Here is a 12,155-nt window from a genome sequence, read left to right on the forward strand (position 1 = left end):
TCATTAAAAGACTGGAATTTAATTTTCTTAAGCACTTTCAATATAAACATATACAAGAAGGTTGCTAGCATACAATGAGATAACTTCTAGCTTCATTATCAAACAGCAATTCTTTCCTCGGGTTTAGACACTTCTTCTACTTCAACCTTGAAGGGTATTGTTGCTCTCAGAGCCTTCGTACTTGTACCAATTTGCACACACCAGAAAGTAGTGGCTCCTAGAGCAGCAATCAAGTAATAGAAGTAATCCAATCTTCCCCAATTTCGAGTTGCAGTCCCCTCAGTCGTCCGGTGAACTATGCTGATTAACAAGCTACCATTTCAGTGCCAAGATTTGGTTACCAAACTAACTGCCAAACCAATTGCATGAGTGACCTGTACAGGCTTTAACCTAAGACCTCAAATTTTACATGTTATCAGAAAAGAAACGACGGAAATTATTGGGAATTATAACAACAATAAATATATTAAAAAAGAAATATTGCCTCCAAGTAAAAGGGCATACATACATCCAATCCCTCTCCCCTCCTTTCCTTGACAAAAAAGGAAAAGAACAAAGGGTCTCTAGCAAGGAACTAAAATGCAAGGTCTCCTTAAAATTATAAACATAGCACTCTAGCACTACTAACCATCGATCTTTATCTATTTCCGAATAGGTATAATAAGCCATCTAAACATAATAAACTAATTCTGGATCCTCTGCATCACCCTTGAATAAATAACCGGGGGAGAAGAGGTTTTCATTACCTCTTAACTACATACATCATAAGGCTCTCTACCTCTATCTCCCTCGTTGACGCCATCTTTTTCTTCAGTCACAAGGAATGCCCTTTCATGACTCGGGTTGCAATCTCTCTGAAACCAGAGTAGCTCTTAGGAAATGATAAATCATCAGCTGTAAATATCCAAATGCGACACTCAGATTCCAAGTCCAATGTTATACTTTTTCCTCCTATGCCTTGGAACAACATTCTTCTGTGTCACACCTCAAGCATGTACATTCTTACCACTGCAATGAGTGAACTCTCCGGAGGGCACGGGCTGGTCTTCGCTTCTCCACAACCGGAATGACTTTTTCCATTAGCTGCAGCACACATACACAAGAAAGTCAACTACATGATAGTCGCTATTGTCCCTCATCTTCCAATATCCTATTCCTCTGAATCAATTTTTCATCTAACCTCACTCAGATGCATAAATGACACTGAAACCAATACTCATGGATGTCAAGTCATGAATTGCCAAAACTCAAAAATTGGGAAACTATTCTTCTCTTCCCATATAAACTATATAAAGATGCAGACACATTCTTCAAAGAAATTAGTTTTTAAAAAAATACATTCAACCCACTTGATTATGATCTACTGCTGATCCATTAATCTTCAAAATTTTCCCCTTTTACAGTTTCATGAGGAAACAAATATCACCCACAAGTTTCTCAGAGTATAAAAGATAATTGAATATAACAGATATATCAATTTCTACAATCACACTAAGAAAAAATCTCAAAGCATGTGTTTTCTTGTTTAGTTACATTAATACATGCAAACATGCATGGAAGTCTATAATAAAGCTTCTAACGAAACCATTTTCCAGTCATTATAAAGGTTCACCATAGTGATTATCTTGACTACTCCAAACCCAAAGCTCAAATAATCCTCCGTGACCATATAATAAGAATGTTCCTTTTTATAATCATATTGACCATAGTGATACTTTCCTAGTGCCTTCCCTTGTGGACGTAGACAAGGATCCAACTGCGCATATTGGTTGCACAGGTTCTTTCAATCATAAAAATATTTCTTGATCTATTTCAATTATCTCATAGCAGTGTCCACATATTTTTCATTTTATCAAAATTTAATGTTTCTTATCCTAAAAAGAACTATAAGCCAAAGACCAGAGTCCAATAAAATGCAGTCCCTTGCCATATCAATAAATTACTTGCATCAGGAGCAGAATGAATACCTGCTTACGTCTTTCCTCAGTCCTCTCAGCCTGCAATAGAAAATATTTTGTTAAACAATGGAGCATGCAATAAATGTCAAGACTACAGAAGTAAGCAAGTAAAACACAGACAACTCTGTTGAATATTTTCTGAAGAATATTTTTTCACTCTCAGTCTGGTGGCACGTTACATAATTTTAGTTAGTCATTTTTTTCTTTTTGGTGCTGGGTATCTGTTTGGCCAGCATGGTTAGGCCTCTTGGCTCTCTTTGTTGTACTTTGTGGACTGCTTTGCAGTGTGTTTGTTCTTAATAAATTTCCTTCGTTTAGAAGAAAAAAAGCAAGACACAGATATGAAAGTACAAGGTCTTAACATCAACTTAAAAACCAAACACATTACAATTAAGATAACTGAACAGTACATGACTTTGCTCCCACAAACTCATGAACCAAGTCTTCATATACATACATTAGAATTCCAAACCCATTTCTCTTTGTATAGTATACCAAGCAAGACGAATGCAATTGAGACAACAAGCCAAGTATTAAATGTTCAAAATTGGTTCACTAACTTTCAAAAGCAAGCTTGAACAGGTTCACAGGCTTGATTATCTGTCTCATGGATTAAAATTATTTGTAAAATTCCGTAATGTTATAATGGAATTGAAACGCATTTGCCAGACTTGAGTTAAAATTCATGTAAACTTACTCAAATTTTCCTACTTGATTTAATTGTCACTTAAGAACACCTAAATGACGTATGCAAGTACTTCAAATCATTTATCCGTGCACTTTGAAAAAACGTAATGAAATATAATTCAGCCATTTTGTATGAATACATATGCATAACATAAATATGTAGATATCTACACAAGATTCATCTCTAAAAAAAAATTAAATAAGATCTCATATATATATTTCTTCAGTCAAGCCTCTTATTCAAGAGCTTGGTCATGAAACATAGCTTGACCCCAACTTAACTATCAAGCTTGAGTTTGTTCACTTACAGCCCTGCTGACAAATGATAAATAAGTTTTCAATGGGATGAAACAGGACAGGGTAGTGGTATTTTCTGAAAGTATTGACTATAATGCTTTAATGAAATACAAGTGGAACTTCATCATAGCTGATCTTTAAATGACACAAATGAAAAATCAATAGCTTTCACCACAAAAGGCGGACTGGTATTATAACTAAGTCTTGAGATTGCCTTTCATCACCATATGTTTTTCTTTTGGAATTGTGTATTTGTAATTGACACAGTGTTTGCAGCCTCAGAAAACGAGACAGATGAAAGAAAAACTAGTTTTGTTGCAAAAGTTTAACATTTAGTGTCAAACCACACTAACTATCCTGAATACTGATGGGGACTCAAATACAACTAATTTTGTCCCCCATAACCCTGATGTTCGGTTCTGAAATCACACTACTAGAAGCACATTTGCAAACCACACAATTCAGTAGGCAACTAGAGAATAATACAATACCAATTTAATTACCTTCTCTTTCAAAAGCTGCTCGTTCTCCTCCTCTAATCTGACCGCTAATGATTCCAACTCCACTTGGTAAGCCTAAAATCCAAAAAACCCACAAACAACAAAACACAAAATAAGTAAAAATAAATAAAAATATAATCACAAACACCACAATTTAACCATTTCATCAAAACCCCATTTACACACACACCTGCTTCCTCTCTCGGGACCTGGCCGCTGACTCGCGGTTCTTGATCATCCTCCGCTGTCTCTGCTGCGCCACCTTATCCATAGGCTCCAAAACGGCGCGCCCTCTCTTCACTCTCCCAACTCCTCCACTCCCAACCATCTCAACCCCATTCCCAAACCCAATTATCGACCCTTCAACCTTATCAATCGAACTGAACGGGCTGAGCTGTGGCATCGGATCAAACGAAAAAACACCGCCGCTCAATCTCTCCGTCTCCGGAGGCGGCATCGCAAGCGGCATATCCTTAATGTCTTCCTCCTCCACGGCCCCGGCCCGAGCCAAAAAGTCCTCCAGAGTCATCAAATCATCCGGAACCTCCTCTTTACACCCCTTCCGAGCCTCGCCGGACACAATTTCCTGCCAGACCTCGTCGACGGTCTTCTGCGGCACCGCCGCCGAGGAACTGTTCATTTCTGCGGCGGAGGCAGTGTTGATTAGGGTTATTTGGGCGTCGAGGAGGGTTGCGTCGGTCATGGGGGTGGGGTTTGGGTCATAGAGGAGGCCGTCGATGGTCATCGAGCCGATTGGCATGGACGACGTCGTATTGGTGCTGTGATAATCACTGATGCCGTTGCTGTGGTTGTTCAGGGTTTGGGGGTGAGCGGAGGAGGAAGATGGGGCTGCTGAGGGTTTGGGTTTTGTAGCGGAGGAATTGGAAGAAGGGCGTCGCGAGAGATCCGAGTTTCGTGATCTTGACGACGACGACACTAGTTTTGACGACGCCATCTTTTCCGTCGCCGATTTCTCAGGCCTCTCTCTCCCCTCTACACTCTACACTGCAGACTCTGTCCACTCTCTCTCTCTCTCTAGAAATTGAAGTTTTTAGGGTTTGGTTTGTTTTTTCTGTTGAGATCAGGAACGAAACAAAGCGCAGCAGAGCAGCAGCCTTTTTCAACGAGCGAGCAGTTTCACTTTCCAGAACCTGGTTTTTATTTATTTTTCTTTATTTTGAATTTTTCGATGGGACCGACCAAACAGAATCATATAGTACCGCCGAGTACCGAGATGTATGATTGCGTTGTGTTGTGGGTCCTACGGAGTACCCACGCGGGCCCCACAGAAAATCAGACAGGCGGGTGCAGTGAGTACGTAGGTGGTATCGTTGTAGGTGAATATAGCCGGTTGCCGAATTTGAATGCGTTTCCGATTATGTTGTTGATTGGAAAAAAAGAAACGAGTATGTTGTTGACTGGGGCTACAGTTCGGGAAAAACTAGCTGTACGGGCTGCTGAGACGGCTGTGAGCAACCCTTGGAAAGAGAATTACTGAAAACCCCAGCGTTGATTTCTGTCAATTTTTATTTGAGATTTTTAGTCATATGTCCATTATTAACACTAATTATATAGATAAACTATACACTATTTAATTTCTATAAATAAACGAAAAAAAACCCCCAAAAAATGACAGCTGATCCTATTGAATATAATTTTGATTATTAAATTACTTTGATATCCTATTGAGTGTTTGAGATTTTTTATGAGGTTTTGGAGTTGGACTTGTTTTTTAAGAAATCGATGGCAATTTTGTAATTTATAAGAAGTTAAAAGTGTACTTATTATGTTGTAAATGAGCTTTAATTGTGTTTCTAAAATTCATTTCATATATGATTTTTTTATAATTTAGACCAATATATTGGGTATAATAGTGAATTTCTCTTTTTATTTTTGGTATGAACTTTTAATTGATGAATAACATGGGAAGAAAGCATTTTTATTTATTTATCGAAATGATCCTTGAACTTGTCTTCAGTTTGTATTTTTTTTATCATACAACTAAATTATTTACTCTAATGGTCGAACAATGTTGCCCTCAAATAACCATTAATTCGAACTAAAATATACGAAATGGTCCATGAATTTGTGCGGAGTTCCACTTCGGTCATATCCAACTAATTGTAATAAGTCATTTAAAATAATTTTTTTAAAAAAAATAATGTATCTCCCTTTTTCTCATCACAGCCATCATCCAAACGACTTACCCTCCCCCCCTCCATCATCACTCACACACTCAACCCACACCACAAGCCACCCCTCACATCTCTCTCACTCTATGTCATCGGCAAGGCCGGCTCTGACTTTTAGATGGTCCTCCGTAAAAATTAAAATGAGGCCTTTCTCTTTGCAAAACTCAAATTTAAGACTTGAATATGTTCGAGAATATATGAATAAATACTCAGAAATAATATAGATTGGAGAGATTTTAGAACAACCGAGAAGAACATGGTATTGTGAATTAAATAAAGAGTTTGCTTTCCATGGAGAAGTAAACCAGGAGAACCAACTGGAAAGAGGAAGCGTGTATATATGTTCGCTATTCGAAAAGGCGTGCATTAATGTTTGCTATATATTCCAAGAAAGTACGCGTCTGCTGTTCAATTTTCTTTTTAGCATCAACTGGGTTTTTTTTTGGGTCAATCTTTTGGGTTGTTTAGATGTGGGCCAGTATTGAACAGATGTTCCTTTATTATATCTCTCTAAGGTTCATTTTGTGGTAAGAGTTTTATATGCGGCTTTTAGGCGAGGTTTTATCTCTTAATTGTTGGATCAAACTAACTAATTTGATCAAACGGCTAAAAGATAGGACCTCACCTAAGGGTCATATATAAGGCTCTATAGCGGCTCTCACTAATGACTTCTTGCTATATATAAATATAAATTTTGGGGCCCCTCATCAATGGAGGCCCAATGTCGTCGCCCTCCGTGCCATGCTCAGGGCCGGCCTTGGTTATCGGTGTGCTCAAATATGAAATTGGGGTGTTTGAGGAGGAGGGAGTGCTTGGCCGAGTTAGTGTTTGGGAGGAGAACAAGGGGTAGATCGGGCGGGAGAGTAGATCAGGGTGCTCTTGTTACTCCCCAAACTTAGGGTGTTCATATTATTTTCAAAATTACAATTCGGCCCTTTCACTTCAAACATGCATAACTTCCTCATTTTAACTTAGATTTTGAACCGTTTGAGCCTAAGTGCTCGTGAGCTCAAGTTTTATATTTCAAACCGAAAATCATAATTTTCCAACTACAATTTCTTAAATATCCTTAATTAAATCACAAAAAATCACTTAAAGACATTTTTGTCCACCCCCAACGACCCGATCCACTCTCTTCCTCTCTATGCCCCTCTCCTTCTCAAAAAAATTTAGTATCAGAAGTTTGATTCTGACCATATTTGTTTTTCAATGTTTTTCTTGTGTCACAGACTCACACACACAAACGTTTGATTAATTAAATCAAGGTATGTCCATTTTTGTAATGGATATTGAAAATTTAGCTTAATTGAGTTTTGTTTTCTCTCTGTCACTCTTTCTCTTTGTCTCTCTCACTATTTGGTCTATCTTGACTCCTCATGTACGCCAAAAAAAAAAAATTGTATCCCTATGATTCAGGTATTTTGGGAGACAAAACAGAAAAGGTCTTGAAAATGGAGAGAATCAGAGACTTTTTCCTCCGTTCTAATCACTGTGTTGGTCAGTAATGTTGCTTTAAGTTCAGTTAATTAGTGGATAATTCCTTTCGTTATCGGTTCTTCACCAGCTATGTATAAGGATTCAGTTAAATTCATGTTATATGCTTTTGTAAATGCTTTGGCTATTTCAACTTGGGGCCTTTATATGTGTATTTACATCAGACACCACCCTTCATAAAGATGCAAATTAAGTACAGCAATTAAGCTTAATTTTTGGTTCAAGGCTGTTTCATTTTGGGACAACTTTACATTCAGTTGCAGGAAAAGAATTCTGTAGTTATTGTAACAAAAGAAATAAAAAACATGTCGAAGAGAAACTATTGTATGTAAGACCATGTAATTGTTTTGAGGTCATGGAATGAAATTTTGTCTTCCACTTACTTGTTTTTCTGCTTATATCGTATTTATTATACCATTTATAAATTGTTGTCAAGATAGAACTGTTAACAAACCTCTATAACATAACATAAACGCTATAAACAGTATAAACTGAAGTACAATTAAAACTAGTTCATCTCAAAAGAAATGCTGTGAAAGTAAGATAGCCTTTGAAAAACCCTATAGAAGGTACAATTAAGATAGCATTTCAAAAACGCTATAAAGGATTTGGACATTTTATAGTGTCGGCTATCACACGTTTCGTTTAGCGTTTTCAGAGTGGTATTAAAGGTGACTTGTGGTGTAGTCTTTAGAACCTAAAGATATGCCATGGGTCACGCCTACAACTAATTAGTAATTAATAGCCAACTGTTAATCTCGATAATATTGACATTTACAGCAGCCACATGAATAGTATTCAGCAAAGAAGGTGAGAAAATGAGATATGCATACAAAAATTCAACTTCGTCCTCCAAAAGATAAGCAGGCGTGCATGAATGCCACAACCTTGTTGGAAAAAAAATCAAGAAATTATCATACTATTATTTACAAACAACAAAACAATAATCGAACCTCAATGAATTTAAATAAAAAAAATAGATGGAAAGTATACAAAGTAAAATTATTTTATATAGTAGCATTACTAAACATGCCCTAACTGTTGCTGTCAATGCATCTAATTGTTTCAAGTAGACGATCCAATTTCAAGGGTTTGGTTAAATGGTGGTCCATGCCAGCCTCAATCATCCTTCTTGTTTCCTCGCCTTGTTCATGAGAAGTTAATGCAATGATCGGAATGTGAACGTCGTAGGATTTCTCCTCTTTTCTTATCTCTCTTGCTGCTTCAAATCCATCCATTATTGGCATCTGTTTGAACACCAAAACGACGTCGGAACTGTTAGAATATAATATGGGAAAGAATTGATTACTTATATAGTTTGATATTAATAAGAGTATTTACCTGGCAGTCCATTAATATATAATCATATCCATGTTTCCTGTGGGTGACTAGATCATTTCGAACTAGGTCTAGGGCTTCTCCTCCATTTCCACAAAGCTTCACAGTTGCACCCCAATGTGTAAGAGTTTTCATAGCAATATGAGCTAGGGCTTTTTGGTCCTCAGCAACCAGAAACTTCTTCCCTCCCAAAGGCCTGCTTGGCTTATCAGGTCCTTCTGTTTCTCTATGTGGAAGTGGGCGGCCATGATCAACTGGTAGGTCTCTTGCTTTGGAGTTAACATTGTGAGACTTATTATTTTGAGTTGGAGAAGACAAGGTTTCAAATTCACGGTCGGTGTGAAACTGGTATCTTGATGAACTAGGGGCTCTGGAGACTTTTCCAACATCAAATGTGCCCGCTAATCTCTTTGGCAGTGCACCTCCATACTCTGGAAGAAGTCTTACCACCTCGTATAAACGGGTACCGTGAAGCGCCTTGTGTTTGATAACGTCGTCTGGATCAAGGCTGTCAAAATTAATGTTGCTTTGTATCAATGGATTTGCCAACCAAACAACCTTGCACCAAGCATTTTGAAGGCTTTTTTGGAATTCAGCTACAATGTTACATAACTCCTCAAATGGTCCAGCTGTAGTATCAATCACTAGCAATGTAAAGCATGACGATGTGCCACGAAGATTCGTGCTATTCTTCTTAAAGAGAGAGATTATGTTTTCTGTTCCATCCATTGCACCCATCAATGGGTGCACCTCCTTTAATCTAAAGCTAGAGTTGCATGATGTGGATTTGCTCAAGCAATCTTGCAAACCCAAATCAGATATTCCTGAAGAACTATTGTGATGAGAATAGTACCCTTTCCCCTTGTGTTTTATCTTCTTGAGAGTAGGACGAAGTTGTTCCCATTGTTCTACCACCCATGCTTTTATCCCAATACTCTCCATGAACTTGTACACCATTCTTCGACGCTCTTCATTTTTTATCAGCAGTACAACATTGGATCCCTCTGCCTTAGGACTTGGGGCACGAGCGGTCAGCCCAGGAGTACCGGGAGTAGAAGCACTGTGAATGGTAGCTATTCCCAATTCAAGGTCTTCTTCTTTTCTTCTATCCTTGTAGACATTCTCACATACATTACTTAGAAGAACATTAAACCTGAAGCATGTCCCTCTTTCCCCAATCTCTTTGTCCACAATTCTTATTTCGCCATGCATCAAACGTACCTAGTGCAAACAAAAATATCAAATTTAACGCATGCATAAATTCAAGAAATTCTTAAACAAGTTTATATTTTACTTACCAGAGATTGAACAATACCAAGTCCCAAGCCAGTACCTCCTTCTCCAAGAGCTGTTTCTTTGACTTGTACATAATTTTCAAACACTGCTTCTTGCTTCTCCTTGGGGATTCCCTTCCCAGTATCATCCACCTCAAAAATAAATTCCAAACAATTTGGATCTTGCTGGACCCCATTCATTACTTCCATGTCATCATCTTGTGATTTCTTCTTTGATAGAAAGCATAGCAAATTTTTCAATACGGCACCACTCCGGTCAGAATTCGCAGCTATAGAATTCTTGAAATCGGGTTTTTCGACCCAAGCACGAATTGTCACATGCCCCTCTGAAGTAAATTTAACGGCATTGCTTAATAAGTTGGACAATATCTGCTTAAGCCTTCCCCCATCGCCTTTAACTCGTGCAAACTTCATAACAGAGCCATCGTAAGGATCCAACACCACATCTATGCCTTTTTTTAAACCCACAGGATGATACAAATCAACCACATCTTCAAGTAGCTGGGCCACATCAAATTCCTCTTCCACAAGTTGCACCTTACCAGCTTCAATTTTGCTTGTATCAAGAATAGAGTTCAATATACCTATATAACAAGTACACAAACGGATATGTCAAAATGTATAGAAGGATTCAGTCCATTAAAAAAAATGTATGGAAGGATTAATTTATTATCAATTGAGAAAAGATTGTTCATGACAATATATAAATGTTTTAATTTCGGCTCAAAATAGTCGGTTTATACAACGACAAACCTGCATATATTCGTTCATGGGAAACAAACACGAAGCATAAAATATATAAACCACACAAAAATCAATATTATTATTATTATAATCATAAGAAAAATTACAAGATAAAGAAAGACGAAATGTCAACCGCACCTGTAAGTTGTAACTCTAATTCCCCATATTTTGGCGCCCCCATTGAAACTTTACTCTATATATCATGCCGAGATCCACCGACTTATTTAATGAATTCTCATGCAAATTTTTCTACCTTCTTCCTCTCCATCTTTTTGTCTTTTGTTGTTTGTTTTTGGCTTGTTATATTATTATTGGAATACTTATTTTAATTTTTGTGTGGAGTGGTGGCTCGTCGAAGAAGAAAAGGAGGCTTCTTTACTCATGAATCACCATAATTATTATTAATTATTTGCATACCATAATCAGTGCATGTGAAGATAAAAAGTCTTTAGCAATATAACTTACCTAAAAGGTCCTTCGTACAAGCTTCCATTTGTCTCAAATTCGTCTCTAGTTCTGAACCTCGGGCTACTTCATCGTAAGATATCTCGATCAAACCGGTAATGCCGGCGAGAGCAGCACGAACATCATGGCTTGCAGAAGCAAACGCAAGACTTTTCCTCATACTCTTCCTCTCAGCTTGATGAGTCGCCTCCATTTGTTTTATGAGTGTGGCACAAAGAAGCATCTCCCGTTTCCCAGCACTAAGCATTACGAAAATACAACTCACACTGAAGACTCCCATAATAGCAATCATCACTATTAGGAGTGTGAATGCTACTTCGCTGTTCTTGTGAACAAATCTGACTAGCCTACTCTCTGTGTAAGCAAATGCAAGAACCTGAAACGCCTCGAAAATTCTTGTAACATTAATTAATTATTATGTAGATTACATGTATAATTAATTAACAAAATAATTAACTGTAAATTTTAGAGATTAAACTTACATTATGCTCGATATGTTTGATGATACCGATCAATAAACCAGAAAGTACCAGCATGCCAATTACCTACAGTAAAGTTTAGTTTGAATATTTGTAATGAAGTATTAAAGTGATAAAAATGAGAAATTTAGAAGGGTGAGAAGAAAAAGTACCAACAAGACGAAGAAAACATGCCGCAACACAGTCCAATGTTGCAGCTTCATTGGGTCTGCTATTTGTTAGTTAACCAAAGAACTATATCCTGCAAATTTTCATGAAAAAGTAAGCTAAAAAGAAGTAGATTCAACCAAACAAAAAGAGTTTTATTTATTTAGCCTGAAAAAATAAATTCAGAAAATAAATATAAAATAAAAAATAAAAAGAAACTGGCATATATTAGAGCATTCTTATAAACTCTCAGTAAAATTTTACTATCTTTTAAACTAGCCACAAACCCTAATTTTCTTGAAACAACACCCTTTATTTTTAGTAGAAGGAAGATTTCATTAAAAAGGGAGCAAAGCTGGCGGCTGTGTCCTCCAAATAGCCACTTGAGTTAACCCAGGGCATAACGTACGAGCTTATTTCTAAGGGCAGGAGTGAGCCAATAGTGCTCTACAACATCTTGAAAAACAACTCTAAGAAAGACAAATCTGAACCCCCTTTGTTCACTGCACCGACGACAACCCCAATTCCTCTACAAACCTCATACCCTCCAATTTGATCA

The 12,155-nt window shown here is 37.4% G+C and overlaps 2 protein-coding genes across 3 annotated transcripts; both read right to left on the reverse strand.

The window, feature by feature from the left end:
* Positions 1 to 446: 446 nt before the first annotated feature.
* LOC110762128 (Basic-leucine zipper (bZIP) transcription factor family protein) lies at positions 447 to 4,605 on the reverse strand. Of its 2 annotated transcripts, XM_021964733.2 has the most exons (5): positions 3,633 to 4,605; positions 3,446 to 3,517; positions 1,968 to 1,997; positions 1,007 to 1,083; positions 447 to 854 (listed from the first exon to the last, which is right to left on the reverse strand). In XM_021964733.2, coding segments are annotated over exons 1-5 (945 nt in total). In that variant the 5' UTR covers positions 4,398 to 4,605; the 3' UTR covers positions 447 to 853. The 2 variants fall into 2 exon arrangements, with proteins under 2 accessions (XP_021820425.2, XP_021820424.2); XM_021964732.2 differs by having other exon boundaries at positions 447 to 1,083; positions 3,633 to 4,603.
* A 3,557-nt stretch (positions 4,606 to 8,162) lies between these two features.
* On the reverse strand, positions 8,163 to 11,652 carry LOC110762142 (histidine kinase CKI1-like). The gene is made up of 6 exons (XM_088245696.1): positions 11,602 to 11,652; positions 11,453 to 11,515; positions 10,971 to 11,346; positions 9,765 to 10,345; positions 8,470 to 9,687; positions 8,163 to 8,375 (listed from the first exon to the last, which is right to left on the reverse strand). The coding sequence occupies exons 1-6, from the start codon at positions 11,650 to 11,652 to the stop codon at positions 8,163 to 8,165; spliced, it is 2,502 nt and encodes an 833-aa protein (XP_088101822.1).
* Between the last annotated feature and the right edge of the window lie 503 nt (positions 11,653 to 12,155).

This window comes from Prunus avium, chromosome 8, assembly GCF_965620075.1.
Source record: "Prunus avium chromosome 8, drPruAviu1.hap1.1, whole genome shotgun sequence".
Lineage (NCBI taxonomy): Eukaryota > Viridiplantae > Streptophyta > Magnoliopsida > Rosales > Rosaceae > Prunus > Prunus avium.

Coding starts and splice junctions, on each gene's coding strand:
- LOC110762142 (XM_088245696.1), bottom strand. CDS start 11,652: ATGAAGCTGCAACATTGGACTGTGTTGCGGCATGTTTTCTTCGTCTTG. Junction 11,516..11,601: donor ATGTTTTCTTCGTCTTGTTG/GTACTTTTTCTT, acceptor ACTTTACTGTAG/GTAATTGGCATGCTGGTACT. Junction 8,376..8,469: donor ATATATTAATGGACTGCCAG/GTAAATACTCTT, acceptor GTGTTCAAACAG/ATGCCAATAATGGATGGATT.
- LOC110762128 (XM_021964732.2), bottom strand. CDS start 4,397: ATGGCGTCGTCAAAACTAGTGTCGTCGTCGTCAAGATCACGAAACTCG. Junction 3,518..3,632: donor GGTCCCGAGAGAGGAAGCAG/GTGTGTGTGTAA, acceptor TTTGGATTTTAG/GCTTACCAAGTGGAGTTGGA. Junction 1,084..1,967: donor CTGAGGAAAGACGTAAGCAG/GTATTCATTCTG, acceptor TGTGTGCTGCAG/CTAATGGAAAAAGTCATTCC.